This window comes from Amphiprion ocellaris, chromosome 17 (genome assembly GCF_022539595.1).
Source record: "Amphiprion ocellaris isolate individual 3 ecotype Okinawa chromosome 17, ASM2253959v1, whole genome shotgun sequence".
In the NCBI taxonomy this organism is placed as follows: domain Eukaryota; kingdom Metazoa; phylum Chordata; class Actinopteri; family Pomacentridae; genus Amphiprion; species Amphiprion ocellaris.
Window position 1 is genome coordinate 16,916,489 of NC_072782.1, and position 17,594 is coordinate 16,934,082.

The following is a 17,594-nucleotide window of genomic DNA, read 5'->3' on the forward strand; positions in this document are numbered from 1 at the left end:
AGGACGAAAAACTTCACAAATTCCACAGAAAAAGACTTCCAGTTGAACCTCGACTGAGCAACAGGTTTGATTCCTGAGGTCCACTGCTGTGCTCATTGTGAGGCCACAGCACCAACCACTGCTCCACCCTGACAGCTGAATCAATTCTACTGACAATGAAAAAACAAAGCACACATGAGAATGTTATTCAAAATTCTATTTGTAAAAATAGAGAGGGGTTCAGCTCTGAGTACTTGTCTTACAGAGGTCAGTCGGGTGAAAGCAAAAATGATGACATGTGGGAAATCAGCATTTTTTTTTCTTTCTTCCTGAGTACACAGGTATTATGAAGCCTGGAGGGATGAGTGAAGGAAGACCTGGGAGAAAAAAGGGCACAGTTAGTGAATGTTATTTTCCAATAGCCCTGGGCAAAAAGAGGAACAGTAGAAGTTAATTAATCCCTTGATGGTTAATTTGATATTTTTGCTTAGATTAAAATAAATTCCCTCTTAATTGCCACAGTGAAAGTACTTCCAGACCATCAATCACTGTAAATGAGATCTCAACAGTTCAAGCAGCAGACACCTTGATGGCGATGACTATAATCACTACACAACAGCCATGCATCCATTAACTCACACTTGCCAGATTGGCCGCTTGACATCAGCATTAACCAGCAGCTCAAGCCTTTTTGTAGCTCCATGTTATTTATGTGATTTTATTTAAATAACAGCCAGCCGTCACATGAAGTTGTCAGCTGCTTTCTATGTGCTGCATTCAATATAATTCTCAAGCTTCATTCAAATTCTAGCTGATAGTGTGTCTCTCCATGATTTCTCCCTAAGGTAGGAATCCCTATAGTTTTGAGGATTTGTGCTAAATGCATTTTAATGTAATAATTAAGCATTCTGCAGCCACTGCATTAATGTAGCTTCTAACATTGACAGTTGTGAACAGTTTTGTATGCCATCCACGTTGGGAGGCTTGGTATTCTATTTTAATATCACCTCAAATTGATATTGTACTTGTGAAGCATCAACCAAGGAGTCACCTCACACAGTCAGTCTTTATCTCGTCCTCTTACCTCTCACTCTCACTGCATCGATCATATATTGAGCTGTTTTCAATCTCTGCTCTGCCTGTCACCCCTCAGCCTGTTATCTCTCAGTTGTTACCTTTTAAGGAATTCCAACTACTTCTGGCTGCAATATTGTGTGCTCCTGCAGGGCTTCCTGTTTATGATAAAAGCCTCACCACAAGAAAACATTTAAGCTAATACGTACAACAAACTCAATTAAAATGCTGCGCTGCCAATTAAGTCTGATTCATTTGCAGAGACCTCTGTGCACCACTTACACTTGACATTTTCTCCACTTCAGCAATGCAAGTGTGAAGGGTGAGTGGGAAAGGGTGACATCTGACTTACGCAAACCCTCGTTAGTGCATGGGCGAGCACTGAGGAGGGAGGAGGAGGACTGACGCTGATAACTGGAAGGTTGATCCAAAACAAAGCAAATGACATCGATCAGTACCCGTTTGCCTGATTGATTCCAAAGACAACCGGTGTCTGTTCAGATGCAACAAGGCTGTGCGTAGTGGGAATATTATATTCAATTCACACTACGCCTCCAAACATGTATTGCTCCCACCCCTGCACCACCCAGCAGCACATCTCTCCCAAGTGAACCTCCTCTCCACTCTGTCTTCTATAAGTGCTACAGCAGTCTGTGCCTGGCAGGCACACTGAGTGGATGCACAGGGTCTCACATAGGAATGAGAGCGTGTGTTATTTTGTGCTAAATAAGTGGAATCTCTGTCAAATGGATATACAACACCTCTAAGGACTGAGGAAAGGACTGCAACTCAATTAAGGCTTCCTTTAAGGTAAGAAAACAAGTGTCTGATTTTTTAGGAAACTTAAACCTAAACTACAAAGTCTATCTCTTAACCCTTTGACCCATATTGTGTATCAAAGGGTTAAAGAAACAGTTATTTTTCAACCTATAACATGGGCTAATTGATAATGCATAAACTGCATGACTTATTTTTGTTAGTGAACAGAAACAAAGATATTAAGGTGAGACATCACAGACAAACACATTGCTTGTTCATGCACTGCTCCATTTTAAGATTTTGATATAATTTGCCTCTGTGACATTCTAACAAAATACACATTTAGGGGAATACTTTATGACATTTTGCCTCTCGGAGATTTAAACTTTTTTTTAAAACATTAAAATTACAGAAAACCTTTAATACAAAAAATATAGTTGTCTCATTGTAATGCAACCAGCTAGAAAAGTTTCATAATAAGTGCTTATTAAAAAAAAGCTATTCACCTGTAGTGTCTCACCTTGTATTGCTGTATGACTGCAAACTGATCAAAAAAAGAGAAAAATTTTGTCAGAATAATACTTCAGTTCAAGTGTCATTCAGTTATCCCCGAGGCACTGTTCAGATTTTTGAAAACACAATATGTACAATGACCTAATTTTCTGGGCTTCAGATGGATTTAACTGTCTGAATCCTCCCTTCATCTGTGGATCTGCAGGAATGGACTTTTGTTCAAACCTTTTGAATTTATAGAATTGTGAAAATTGGCTTCAACATCTACTCGAGCATCCATTTTATTGTTGCCAGAGCAACAAAACAAAGAGCATGAGGGCAAAACATCTATGTTGTCTTACAATGACTCTGAGATGAAGGTTTTAGAGTGAATCAGTCAAACTGTCACAGTGGATGAATCAACCCTGGCCTGAGAATAAATATACAATAGAAAAATATATTTTAAGTTCAGTTTTCATGTAAATTTTAGTTTAATTTGTTTGGAGTTATTACAATTTTTAAAAATATGCAGTTAAGTGTGAAAATGAAAGTAGCTTGATTAGCATGATTGCATACTAAATACTGATTAATCACATTACATTGATAAAATATTTATCAGTGCTTGAGCCAAGGATTCTGTGGTCTGTTTATACAGTCTATGATCAACAGGTGTACAGCAGATGTTGAGCTGCTAAAAAGATACATGAAGAAACCTTTAATTTCAACACATCTCCTGCACCAGAAAGAAGCACAACCTTGGAGAGAATTTAACAAAGCTTCCCCACCAAGAAAATGCACAAATTCCCAAACTTCAAAATAACCTCATTCCTTCCCAGAGTGTTGGATTTGGATGATTGTTTTAACTAATCGGAAAGAAAGCAAGCACTTTAGCCCTGCTCTCAGAACAAATGGGTCAATTTGGTCAACCTGTTGTTATTAGTGAGTGTGAGAGAGCATGCACTTGACTGAATCAACCCATCTGCTTTAATACAAAGGCACAAGAATTGGATTATTGATTTCCGTGGAGGTTCTATTGTTTTTTGTAGTTACCAATTGATTCCATCTTCTGGTGTGCAGGATTGGCCTCTCACTGGAAGGACGTGTGTGATGATGTTCTGGTTGGTAATTACTTGAGTTTGTGAAATTGGATATTTAACCCTGGTTCTATTTCCTGTCTGTTTCACACCCAGATAGCACAATGACCAAAAAACTAGTTCTCAACACCACCAGGGAGGGCCTGAACCCGTTCAATTCCTCAAGAGTGCCGGAAAACCCTTTGTCGCACCAGAACATCACCTATGTTGATTTCTACCTCCACAAGCCCTCTGTGGCTGCTGTATTTACTATCTCGTACCTGCTCATCTTCCTGGTGTGCATGGTGGGAAATGGGGTGGTGTGTTTCATCGTGCTGCGCAGCAAGAACATGCGCACCGTCACCAACCTGTTCATTCTCAACCTGGCCATCAGTGACCTGCTGGTTGGCATCTTTTGCATGCCAACCACGCTGGTGGACAACATCATAACAGGTACAGATGCTACTTGTTCACAAACTCTTCATACCATCTGCTTTTCTTTTTTTTTTTACTAGCATTTAAGAACAAAATTCAAGAGTAACATTTTTTAAATATGCAGGATGGCCCTTTGGAAATGTAGTGTGTAAGCTGAGTGGAATGGTTCAAGGGATATCTGTGTCAGCATCTGTGTTCACTCTAGTGGCAATAGCTGTTGACAGGTAAGTGCTTTTACACCATTTCTGGTTATTATGTGCTTGTGTAGGTGCTTGTTTTACTCTATAAAACATATGCATCTCTTTTGTGTCAGGTTCCGCTGCATTGTCTACCCTTTCAAGCAGAAGCTGACCATCGCCACCTCAAAACTAATCATTGTCATCATATGGGTCCTTGCCGTGTCCATCATGTGTCCTTCGGGGATCATGCTCCAGGTCACAAAGGAGCAGAGGGTGCGAATTGTTGGAGGCAACAATGACACTCACCCTTTCTTCTGGTGCAGAGAAAATTGGCCCAATCAGGAGATGCGGAAAATCTACACCACAGTTCTCTTTGCAAACATCTACCTGGCTCCTCTCAGCCTGATTGTCATCATGTACGCCCACATCGGCTTCACCCTCTTCAAGACCACCATTCCCCCGTTGAGGGGAAGTGGAATTAGCCCAGGGGAAGGCAGTGGCCATAACAAGTTAAGCATGGAAAATCGGCACACGATTTCAAGGAAGAAGAAGCGAGTGATAATGATGCTGCTGGTTGTGGCTCTGCTCTTCATCTTATCCTGGTTGCCTCTGTGGACGCTGATGATGCTGAGCGACTACGCCAGCCTCACAGAGCACCAATACCGCATCATTAATATCTACGTGTATCCATTAGCTCACTGGCTGGCCTTCTTCAACAGCAGCGTCAACCCCATCATCTATGGGTTCTTCAATGAGAACTTCCGCAGAGGCTTCCAGGCAGCTTTCAAATTCCAGCTGTGCTCTGCTGAGATTGTGAAAACGAGGACCTACTCCCATCGGATCAGAGCGAATGCCGTGGTCCCGGTTCAGCCTGCCGCTCTCAGCAGATCAGGCTCCGGAGGTGGATCAGCGTTAGTGGGAAATGGGAACTGCTCGTATCAGGAGGGAGAATGCTTGGCTGATCGAAATGATATCAAAGAACAGGATCTGGTGATGGAAGACCTGGAAAAAGTGTCCCAGATTTAGAGAGACTGAGACAGAGCAGTGGTCTGACACTTCAGGAGAATCATGTGTTGCATTCTTAGGATGGGAAAAACATGACTCATGTACATGATTGAGCTCCATTGTTGAAAGTACTTTCAAGCTTTGCAACATTTGTAGTCATGAGTCATTTCAGATATCCCTTGTGAATGTTTTTTTAATGGTTTTATAGAGTAGATAATGTCGTAAACAGAGAGTGTTTAAAGACCTGGAAAAGGTAGTTTAAAATGTCAAGTTAATGTTAAGCAACAATCAAAGTGAATGTTTGAAAAAAAATCCCTCTCTCGTTATTATTGTCACAGTGGTGGATTTTGTGATATGTGTAGTAACCACAGCAACGGCACGCGTCACATCCAACCCTGCCTGAGCACACATTTACAGCAAAGTCAATGAAACAATCTTGTTTTAACAAAGAACTAATTCACTTGCGATGGCAACTGTGATCTGATTTCCCACTCCATATGACAGCAAGGGTTTTTCAAATGGCAGGTCAGAGTGATGGTGGTTATGTTCTAAGGAGTCATAACTCACTGCTGTGACTGTTCAGTCTGGTTGTATAACTTCCTGGCAAAAAAAACAAAAACAAAACGATAATATGCTGACAATAAAACACCAAGAACAAGTTGTTTTGTAGATGCATTTTGATGAGCGATCGTAGTCAGGCCTTATCGTAGTCAGTTTAGTGATGGATAAGTTATATATCTTACTACTGCTTCAAATTTCCAGTTTCAAACATTTCAGGAGAATCCCTTGTCTGTGCTGTTTTAATTAAGTATGGGAATAGTGGCCTAATACAAAGAAAGGTAATTATAGATAGCTGAAATAGTAAATTGAAGATTGCTGGAAGAATGCTGACCATAGTTTTTTAATTCATAAAAATTCTGAGGATTGTCTTCAAGAGATTAATAGTCAAAACCCAGATGATCTGCTTCATCAACACGGTGTGGCTGCGGTTTATCAGATTTAACTAAACAACCCAGAGAAACAACACATCAGGTTCACATGTGGCTCACATGTTGGTGTCTGGGAAGTGTGAAATTTCCTTTTTGCAACTGACTCGCAGCCACATGCCGTCAAAAGCCAAGAAATTACCAGAACAGCTGCAAATAAAAATAAAATTGAGAAGCTTGAATGAGAAAACAGGAAAGGGCCTTCAAGGAGAAGAAACCTATTACGAATGTTCTATATTTTGTAACCACAATACTATAAACATGGTTGGATTACATGAGATTTTTATGTTAAAAGCTTCAAATGTGTTCTTGTTGTTCATGTACTCCAAGTGTATTATCCAAGTGTAATTCCTATAAATACCTTTCTATAAATACCTGCAAGATTCGATGAACTGGACAGTGAAATTCACATTTCGATTAAGCTTTTATTCATAAGTGTAATAGACATTGTTCTCACTGCTGTAAGTTTCACAAAGACTGAAAGCCCTATCCCTTTGTTAGCTGAAGTAATTTAGAGCAAGACATTAGAACAGCATGCCTTTCAAAGTTGAAGTGCAATTCAGTGTGAGTTGTCATCCTCTCCCAGTCAGAGTGCACGCTCCACTGTTCAGCGGCAGTTGGCAGTGAGCTGACGGCTGTGACATGCAGCAGCAAGGGAAAAAGATCGCAGACTCATTTGGAAAGCGTCCATGTGCTCCCCTGATCTCTGCTCCTCACTGGGCGCTATGAGATTTGAACACTTAAAACACCGCAAGCGGCAAAAGTTATATTTATTATCAGAGGTAGGATTTGGCAAGAGAAGAAATGTGTGTAGATAGAGCCTCTTCTGAATGCAGATTTTAGAGATTTACTGTATCATACTGAGGACTGACAATGTGCAGAGTGTGGTCATGCATAGGATGGACACTTAGCAAATTAGGAAACAAAGCGTACATAATAAAATAATATATAATGCCATATAGCCATTTATGATCATGAGCTAGTTTTTTTTTTCATGGCTACTTGAAAATGAGAGCTCCACTTAAAACCTTCGCCTCTCAAGCACATAGTATGTTAGCTGTGTGTTATATGCTCTGCTATCATGAGAAAACCTGACATTAAAGCCACTTTCATGGCTGTAAAGTCATCGTTCTCACATTATCATGCTGCCATTTTGCTTTCACCGCAGCTCTGTCAAGAATGGACAGCGTTCATGTAAAAAGTTCTGTGCATGGACACGACAACATTAAAACCACCAGTCTAATATTGTGTAGGATGCCAAAACAGCTCGATCAGTTGTTTGCATGGACACACTGTAATGTAGTGACTGGTACAGTGACATTATCGGTAGGTAGTATCGGTCCCATAGATTGGGCTTGAGCTGGTGCAGCTTGATCCACACCTTGAGCTCTTTTTTGTGTTCCTCAAGCCATTCCGTCACAGTTTTGTGGTCCAGCAGGGCATATTGTCCTATTGGGGGAAGTTACTGGCATTGCTCGATTGCTGTTGCCTTGCGAGCCCCATTTTATCTGCAACAGTGTTTAGATTGGCGGCAGATGATACAGTCCCATCTCCATTAATTCCAGTATCCAGGGTTCCCCATCTGAACATTGCATTGTAACACGATAATTAATGTTATTAACTTCATCTGTCAGTGGTTTTAGTGTTGTGGTTGATCAGGCCATGGTGTCTAATAACCACTTATGGTCTCCAGAAGGCATGTTCAGTTTTTTTCAAAGCCACCGAGTGCTCTACTTAACTATATAATTAACCTTGACTTCATAGAAGTATATTATGCTGTGTAAAAAACTGACATTAGAGTAGCTTTACTGGCTGTAAGTAATGTCAGGATGCTGACATTATGATGATGGTATTTTGTGCCCACCACAGCAGTAATAACTGCATCAATCATGCACAACACGTGTCAAAATGAAGTATTTTCTGTGCATATGTTCAATAGATATTCATAATGACTGTATAGAAAATGAATCAAATGGAATCTATTAACTCACTATGAGATCCATGATTTTCTGTTATTATTACTAAGCTTCAGTACATAATGTTTAGTTGTCAAAGTTTAAAGGTACCTTGTTGAGTTTTTGACCACTCTTGGCATTGTGGAGCAATGTTTTTTAGGCTCTGATCAGTGCTTTGCTTGTATCATGCACAAGGACTCTTTTGCACGATGTAATACACCATCAGTTTCGAAGCTGTTCTGTTAATCAACATGTGGTTGTACAGTGATGATAAAGCAGAAGACCATAGGACAATAAACAGCTTTGTGTAAAATATTTTTTTAAAAAGTAGACTTTGTACATGTTTTATGAGGATGGAAATTTATTACTTTAAGTTATTTAATAATCTGACAGACCATGACACATTTAATCATTTTTATCTTTAGCGGCCTGCTGCTAAATTAATATTACTGTATGGAATGAGTAATTGTAATGGAGGTGTGATTGATTTGCATTGGTAGTCTCTTTAATGTATGCTGCAGTGGCATTTGAGCATGCTTTCACGGATCGATGTGCTCTTCAAACAGCATATTCTCTAAACAGCTGCACATCATGTCAGATTGTGTGTGTGTGTCGTGGTTATGAAAGTCAAAGGCGCTACTGAGAGCAGCCACACAACCAGCCTCAGGGATTGAAGGGAAAAGAAGAAAACCTCATTGACAGAGTCATGAAGTGTATGTATTCTGTGCAGTTTACATTCAAGCTCTTTTTCTCATCATTTTTGATAATGTGTTTTTAGTTTTAGCAGAACCTTACAGATAAGATCTTTCTGAAGACGCTCGGTTTTCTCATTCACCACATGAATGTAAGGAAAGATGGGAAATGCTCCCCCGAAGACAAAAGTCTGACAATGTGATCATCTTGTACTCACTTGGTATCTAATTCTGTTTATCTATCAGCCTTCACACACATAGATGTATGTTTTAATATGTAACATATATATATTCCAACCAGCTTGTTTGCTTATTACTGCCTGTCAGCATTTGTAAAACACGTTGTATTGCCAATGTTCTTTGCCGCTTGTTTGCAAAAATGGAAACAGAAATTTTCTGACAGTTTGTTATTGAAAAATAAAAATCAGCCGTTTCAAGACAGAATGCCAGTCTGTTATTATTATTCTCATACTGCAGCAAGAGAAAGTTAGATGTGTGTTTGCAAGACACAGGCAGGCCATACACAATGCACAGTATATTTATATGAAAAATATATAAAAATGAAAAATATACAAAAATAAGGAGTATTACATATTATTGTTAAGCATCACTCTTTAAGCATGAGACCAGACCTAGCAGCACTGGGCTAATTGCTATTTTTGAAGTCTCCTGTGCCTATTTGGCATTATGCCTGTGTAATTTAAAAAACGGAAATCAGCTTTTAGTTGCTGCATCCTTGCAAATATAAGAATACCCTTTGACTTGCTCGCTCAATCTTTAAGTCAGAGTTTTGCCTGAGAGGGACCTGCAGATGGCTGAAGGGTTGCCAGTTATCACATTTGTCCTTTTGATAAAATGTTTGTCATTTGCTACATTTAAGACTGAGGTTAGCTAAAATATTGTCTTATTAAAGAAGATTTAAAATTCAATTGAAAAGTAAGAGTATAAAGAACAAGAATAGATTGCCAAGCTATGATCATTTGGACTAATATTCACATTTACAACACAATTTATGCTGTGTGGATAACAAACCTGAAACAGATTAAAGATGTGGACTTAGACATTTTGAAAGAACCGAATTTGTCTGTGCTTTGCATTATGCTGACAGCACAAGGGTACCACACAACATAATGCGTCATATATTCACCTGGGACTGTTGATTGTGCTTCCAAGATATCTCATTTATACTAAAAAGCAGCAGAAGCAACAACTGCTTAACAGCAGCTTCACCTCATTTCAGTTGCAGCTCAAGACAATAGGCTTCTGACAGACCCTTTATCAAACCCCAACAAAAGAAGCTCACTGTGTAATCACCATAAATGAGCTGACCACGATAGAAGAAAGTGGTTGTACTACTCCATCTGGAACAACTGTGATAAAGTGAGTTAACACTTCCAGATGACATTTTCTAGAAACAGTATTATGAGCCACATATTTATTTATAGCCTGATGAACAGACCTTGTTCAGATTGACCTTCACTCTATAGACCATGGAGGTAATTGTGAGTTTCCTTGAATTCCTATGAAATAATGCATGATGATCACTTCAATAAGACAATTCTGATGAATTCAGTATAAATACATTCAGAAAATTAAGCACCTTCAGTTAAAGCCAATATTAGTTCTGGTATCACAGTGTTGTTCACTGTGTTTGTTTGTGCCAGAATTATCTTCTTCTAAGCCAGGTTAACATACTTTATCAATTTTAATTTCGTGATAGGGTCGATAATGAAAGCACTGTTTTCTGACAAAGTGGAAGCAGTTTTGGTTTCCTAACATCAATTTTGTCCCCCCTCTGAACTCTTCTGGCTTGTTTGAAGTGGGTGGGACTTAGGGGCCATTGCTACAACCAAAGTGAGAGCTGTGATTGTATTCTCTGCATAAAGTCAGAGGGTGTTGGACTTCAAAGTCACATCTCTGCTTTTTGCAGATGATGTGATTCTGTCATCCAGCTGTGACCTGCAGCAGCAGCAGCAGCACCACCAAGTCTGAGGCCACGGTTCCCTGGTGGAAACTGGTGGAATGCTGCCTCTGGGTTGGAAGTGAGTTGGCTCCCCAAACAAAGAAGATTAAGTATCTCAGCATCTTGTCTATGAGTGATGGAAAAATGGAGCATGAGATGGACAGACAAGTTGGGGCAGCATCCACGGTTGTGTGAACATTGTACTGGACCACTGTGGTGAAAAGGGAGCTGAGTTGGAAGGGGAAGCTTTCAATTTACCAGTCAGTCTTTGTTTCCAACCCTAACATATGGTCATAAGCTCTTGGTAGTTAAAAGACAGACGCTGCATGTCCAAGCAGCAGACTTGAGTTTCCTCCATAGGGTGACTGGACTCAGCATTTGAGATAGGGTGAAGATCTTGGACATCCAAAGGGATCTTGAAGTAGTCACTGCTTCTTCAACTCAAAAGTAGCTAATTGAGATGATTGGGGCATCTGATTAGAATACCTCCTTGGTAATTCCTTTGGAGGATTTCCAGGCACATCGAACTGGGAGGAGACACTGGTGTAGACTCAGAACTCAATGAAGGGATTGCACATCTTATCTGGCCTGGGAACAGCTTGGTATCCCTTATAAGGAGCTGGAAAACATTGCTGGGTTGTCTAGAATGACCTTCTTAACCTGCTCCCATGTGACCTGATCCAGGAGAGGTGGAAGAAAGAAATGGATCGATGTCATGTGTTTTATGAATTAGCAACATAAAAGTCAAACAACAAGTGGACTGACCACTCACTGATCAATAAATCTGATCAAACTATACTGTCATTTCAGATGGAGCAGATTCCTCTCTAGACAAAATTTCAATAATTGTACTTTTTAAAGACTTTTGTTGAGAATTTGCAGGAAAACACTGTCAGAACAGGTTAAAGCACGGCTGATAGAAAGATTCACAAACAGGATTTGTTTCGCAAACCTCATGTTTCTGCTCTCATAGTGCTGCCATGGAGTGTGAAATGGACAATTATAAAGAGATATCTGCTCTACAGCTGGACTGATATAACCTGAATGAAAAACAAAGGATTGGAGAGGTCTTGCCTTCTGCAAAAATCTACTGAACAGCCAGTAAGTGCTCTCTGTGGTCCTTCTCGGAAAGATGAGCTGAATGACAAGAGATGGCAGGCTGCCTTGAAATGAGCGTTGTTGCACTGAGGATGCACTTACAAACCTCAGCTGCTTCTTCAACAACAAGTGGACACTGAAATAGGTCTTTTTGTGGATATGTTACCCATAGTGTGAGGACATATGTACATTTGTAGTGTGAAAAACATTTTTAAAACCTAGTTTTGAAAGAAAAATTAAACAGCCAGCACTTCATTTACTAAAATGCATATTGATAAGCTGTGTGCAAACTACAGGGGAGCTTAACTCCTCTTAATGAGGCTGCCCTGAAAATATGATTTTTTAAAATTGTGGGGTGGGGGGGGGGTCTCTAAAATATCAACTGTGTGCCATTTTTTGCCATGTATTTGTATCTTGTATCTTCATAAAATTAGGCTAGATTCATGCATGAGGTATCACTGGTTAACTTTAATAAAGATATTGGCATTCATGTTGTTCCTCCTGTTTTGTATTAGTAAGACACAGCTTCAAATAAAAATGACCCCTTGCTCCATCTAATGCAGGCACCTTGAATCTCTGAAAGGCACAACAAAATCAGATAATCTAGACATTTTAGGATGACCCTAGTGTCAGAGAGCTCTGTCTCAGACACAGGTCAGGCCTCCACCAACAGAGTCATAAACCAAAAACATACATTTTAAAAGAGCTCAAGCATGGAGTAGAAGAAAGCACTGGACCAGTCTGAAGTCTTTTTTACCTTTAGTCCAGTCCAACCAAACAGACATGTAAAGACACTGAACCAAACCATGAGCTGAGAGAATTGCTGCTTTTTGCAGATGACGTGGTTCTGCTGGCAGTGCACACTGGAGTGATATGCAGCTGAGTTTGAAGCACCTCCAAGTCTGACTGAAAAGGTTCACTGCTCAAAACTGATGGATTTCGCCCTCTGGATTCGGGGTGAGTTGCTGACCCAAGGAAAGGGATTTAAGAATCTTAGGGTCAGACAGATAGATTGGTGTAGCCAGTATGCAAAGCTCTCAATTTACCAGCATTTGGATCTCAGGCACCTGATTAGGATGTCTCTGTGGCAACTTTCTTCAGAAGTTTTCTTAGCAAGTCCAACTGGAAAGAAAACCTGACATCAATGTAGAACTCGCTGGTGAGATTGTATATCTCATCTGGCCAGGGAACACCTTGGAATTCCCCAAGAGGAACTGGAAAACATTGCTGGGGAGAACGACATTAGCCTGCTGCAACTAGGACTGGACTCAACAATATTGATAGATGGATTGATGAATATATGGATGTGTAGAGAATGACTGATTGATTTCTTTGTTTTCATGTCATGCACAGAGCTTGCCCAACCCTCGTGGGTGTACAAGACACCAATATATTAGCATTGCAGCAATACATCCAAAACACGCATTATTCTGCCGCTCAGTTTATCCCAGGCCTGGCAAAGAAGTTCTTCCATAATAAAGGTTCCCCTTCTAAAACATAACTCGAGTTTTTCATTGTCATCCAACCAAAAGAACTCAACACAAACAGAGGACATCTTACTGAAAAATACCTCCCTTACATCTTCATATACAGGACAGTAAAAAATAAAATGAACCTCATTTTCAACTTCACCTAAATTACACAACAAACAATGTCTGTCCTTCTCTGTAGTAGCTTTAAACCTCCCAGTCTCTAAGGCTAATGGTAAAGTTCCTGAGCGTAACTGTGCACACAGGGATCTCTGTGTTTTGCTTAAATTATACTTCACATAAAGTTCCACACTGTATGTATCCTTTATAATACAATAAGTTTGTAATTTTGGTTTATATCAAATATCAACAGAACATTTTTTTCTAAACCAAAGAAGCATATTACTCCTCATCTCCTGAATATCACCTACTATGAAAAATAAATGATGAGTTGTTCAAATGAAATAAAGATTTTCACTTATTTGCCCAGGGGTGATCATTGGAGATGTCTCAGTTAAATATCTTTTTTGTGATTCTCTGATTGTACATCTTCACCAGTCTATTCCAAAGGCGAAGCATTTGGCATTTTTGTCAGATATTTGAAGGTTCCCATCCCATATCTCCAGTAAGGCCAAAACTGAAGGAAATTTATGGACTCCCAGAAATTATCTAATCACTCCATGATGCCTTGTATTACAACTTGTATGCTCCCAGAAGCCCCAAACACTAGACGCATAGTCAGACACTGGACAGACACATGAATTGTAAAGCTGTGTTTAAGTATGGAATCCTAGATTACCACAGTGCTTATCTTTGTTCAGTACAGATCCCAGAGCTCTGCCTGCTGACTGAGCTAAAACATTAACAGCTTCCTCAAATGCCATGTGTTCATCCAGTGTCAAACCAAGATATTTATACTGGTCAGTACATGAGAGCAGTGTTGGACCAAAATTCTAAATAACTGAACTTCTCTCCAACGATTTTCTCCTGATTTGTACTATTTGTGTTTTGTCTTGATTCATCACTAGTCTCCATTTCCAATACCATTCCTCAACAGTGTTCAGCATACTCTGCAAATTATCTTAATTTTTCGGCAAGCAGAACTACATCACCAGCATATAACAATATGCCCACAGTCTGATCATCACTTTTAACTCCCAAGATATGGCCTTAATCTGAATAGCTAAATCATTCACATAGATTGAAAACATTGTGTTGATGACAAAACATTTCCTTGCTTCACACCAAATTGTTGGGAAAACCATCCTGTTCTGCATTTATTGATTTAAATGCAAGTGACAGGCGCCTGACAAAGGGACTTGATGGCACAATAAAACTTTCCATTAACACCAGATTTTAAAAGCCTGTACTGAAGAAGCTCTCTATTAATTGGATTGAACACCTTCCTGAAAGCAATCAAAAAAATGGCCACTTGACTTGACAGTCTCCAACCTCCAAGTGTTTTAACTCATTGATCTTGCCACCTCTTTGCTGTGGTCAACAGTCTGTCCGGTCCATCGATCTCATTCCACTTTCCTAATGTGTTCACTCCTGAGCACCTACTTACATCCATTCCCCACTCATTCGTTACTATAGATATTTCTGCTCCCTACCCACTCGGGGTAACTTGTCAATGTTGGTCGGCTTTCCTTCTCAGTCCCACTCTGTGTCTCTAAACTCACCGTATAACAGAATACCAGTAAACACCCCACTAAAACAAACTTCCAAACAGGATTTTGAGTAATCTCTTCTCATGATTTTGGCCATGTCTGTATATAACGTTACTCTCCTGCTTTCAATGACAGGGCAGATTTCACTGAAATATCTCAGATGCCTATGATTCTCTTTCTCTACACAGTCTCTGAGGTCACAAATTTAAAGTTACACTTAGAATAGCAAAACCGGCAGGGGAAAAAAGCAATAGTTGAATTCCTCAAGCTGCTGTATCCAGTAATGTCAAACTTTTTCTTTGATACAGCAGGTCTGTCAAACAAGTCGTATAACTTCCCATGTACTGTTACAGAAGACAGCAGATGCTTTTTTTTAATGTTATATATAAACCAGATTGTCAGCAGTCTGTCAGTCCGAGTTAGTGACTCGGAAAATTGGTGGAGCAACAGTTGGGTCTCCTATGACAGAGACAAATACTGTATATGCCCAGCTCTGTGGAAGGTTTTTCAGGAATAACTGTCAGACAAAACACAAACAAACCCAAACAAAGTCGGATTCAAAAACCAGATAAAATTACTTTAAAAAGCTACATAAATGTAACATGTCATGCAAGTTATGAGACTTTCAGAATGATCCAACTTGTCCAACAAATGGAGCATGAAAAAGATAAATGCTGACAATTTCCTACCAACACTGACAGTGACAGAGCCATGCAATCAAATGTATTCAGACTGATATTACAGGTGATTAGGGGCTGCCATGATAAATGCAGTCCACACGAACTATCTATTAAATCTGTGTCCTGTGGGGACAGAGAAAATGGATTGTCTTCTCAACAGATTAAAGCCACCTTCTGGACCCGCTAATCTGCAAAAGCCATTAGTATGTCAGCAGCCTCACAGATGTACCTTCAGCAATATGCTCCTTCATAGGTTTACGTGTCCTTTTATGTAAGGTATTCATCAAGAAGACATCCATGTTGCGGTGTTTCCCAGAGCTATTTAGTGTAACAACCCACGCCTTTTAGCTGCTCCACACTAAGGACATTGTTAATCTCTCAACATTTGTGAGAAGCTTTTTTACTTGACTGACTTTTTCCTCCACTGATGCTTTGCAGTTCATTAAATGGTGAGCAGCACATCTCAGTACTGCAGATTGATTTATTTAGTTTTCAATATCTTATTCCATCAGGGGACGCTGCTGATTTGGCTGAACAAAATGATAGACACTTTAAATTGCCTTGAGCACATATATAATATTGGAGGAAAACAAAGACTCTCTTTACTGTTTATTTGGGTAGTTGTTGTTATACAAAACTCTTATTAAAAATTGGTCCACATGTTGTAAATCATTTAAAGTTTATTCTGCTTAGAAAAGTAAATTCCCCTGCTGCCTTAAAAATGTGACCTGACTATGTATTTTGGTTGACTATTAGGTCAACATCATTGTATCAGCTGTGAAAGTGTTAAACAAACTGAACTTGAGAAAACAAGTTCAATGAAGTAGGTTTATTCACACTTTATTCACACTCACACTGAGGATGCTAATATATGTACAAAGACAACACTAAACTGTTGAACCACTTAAGAAAATTGGATCAGAGTCTGTGACTTCTTAAAACATACTTTTATCAGAGAGGACTTTCTGATCTTAATTTGGTGTTGATTTCATTTGAACTGTCTTTAATTTGTTTTAAAACAGTTTTCTAACATCCTATTCTGTCCATTGTATGCTTTTCCAAAATTGTGTTGCTTTTAATACACTACGTGTCCTTTAAAAGCCGATGATTGAAGGACTTGTCTGTTAACTTGAATTTTGAAAAGTGTTCTATAAATTAAAGCTAATAAAATTAGTTTTACTTTTGTTATTATTAATTAATTTCTTTATTATTCTTTGTTCAAATAGTTCTAGCTTGTTGGCATGTTCAATAAACACAAAGTACAAGTGAGGTTGGGAATGTAATCTTTTTGGGTTGAAAACTAATGTAGTCACCAAGTGTAAGTGAAATGAAAATTTGAGCAGAAGATGGTGCTAGAATGGATAACATCCATCCATCCATCCATCCATCCATTATCTATATACTGCTTAATCTTCATTAGGGTCACGGAGGGTCTGGAATCTATCACCATGGGTAGGTCACCAGTCTGTCACAGGGCTACATATAGAGACAGTCACACTCACACCTACAGACAGTTTAGAATCACCAGTTAACCCCAGCATGTTTTTGGACTCTGGGAGGAAGCCAGAGAACAGGGAGAACATGCAAACTCCATGCAGAAAGATCCCAGGCCCAGGATGGGACGTGAACTGGGAATCTAGCTGAAAGGTGACACTGCTAACCACCGAGCTACTGTGCAGCAGGAAAAACCACATGTGACTTTAAATACATGATAACTGAAAACTTTGGCCTGCTGTTTACACTAAAATATTTTCATGCTAATACATGCATTTTTGTTATGAAACATGAAAACATTTCTGATTACTTGTACTATACCTGTTATGAGACATGATTAATGCATGGTTTACCCTTCTGAGGACAACTTCAGCACTGTATAAAACACAGCCAACCATCCTCTGAGGCAACTTTGAGTTCAGTTGGTTCGATGTGCATTTAAAATCTACTCATGGTTTCACTGATGCAAACAAGTGGAAGGCACTGGTGGTATTGGAGGATTCTGACCTTCAGACTTGTGAGCTGGTTGCAGTAATGAGCTGAGGTGTCAAAATATCTTCTGTGAGACCTCAAATGTCATTTCATGTCTGT

General features: G+C 39.5%; 1 protein-coding gene across 1 annotated transcript; it reads left to right on the forward strand.

Moving 5' to 3' along the window:
• Positions 1–1,549: 1,549 nt before the first annotated feature.
• Positions 1,550–9,046, forward strand: LOC111565442 (neuropeptide FF receptor 2-like). Its single transcript, XM_023265505.3, has 4 exons — positions 1,550–1,863; positions 3,495–3,830; positions 3,937–4,036; positions 4,126–9,046. Exons 2-4 carry the CDS (start codon positions 3,503–3,505, stop codon positions 5,015–5,017), a joined length of 1,320 nt encoding a protein of 439 aa, XP_023121273.1. The 5' UTR covers positions 1,550–1,863; positions 3,495–3,502; the 3' UTR covers positions 5,018–9,046.
• Positions 9,047–17,594: the final 8,548 nt, after the last annotated feature.

Excerpts from the sequence above, each read along its gene's own strand:
- LOC111565442 (XM_023265505.3), top strand. The coding sequence starts at position 3,503 with ATGACCAAAAAACTAGTTCTCAACACCACCAGGGAGGGCCTGAACCCG. Across the intron at positions 3,831-3,936 it reads GGTGGACAACATCATAACAG|GATGGCCCTTTGGAAATGTA; the intron begins GTACAGATGCTA and ends TTAAATATGCAG. Across the intron at positions 4,037-4,125 it reads GTGGCAATAGCTGTTGACAG|GTTCCGCTGCATTGTCTACC; the intron begins GTAAGTGCTTTT and ends CTTTTGTGTCAG.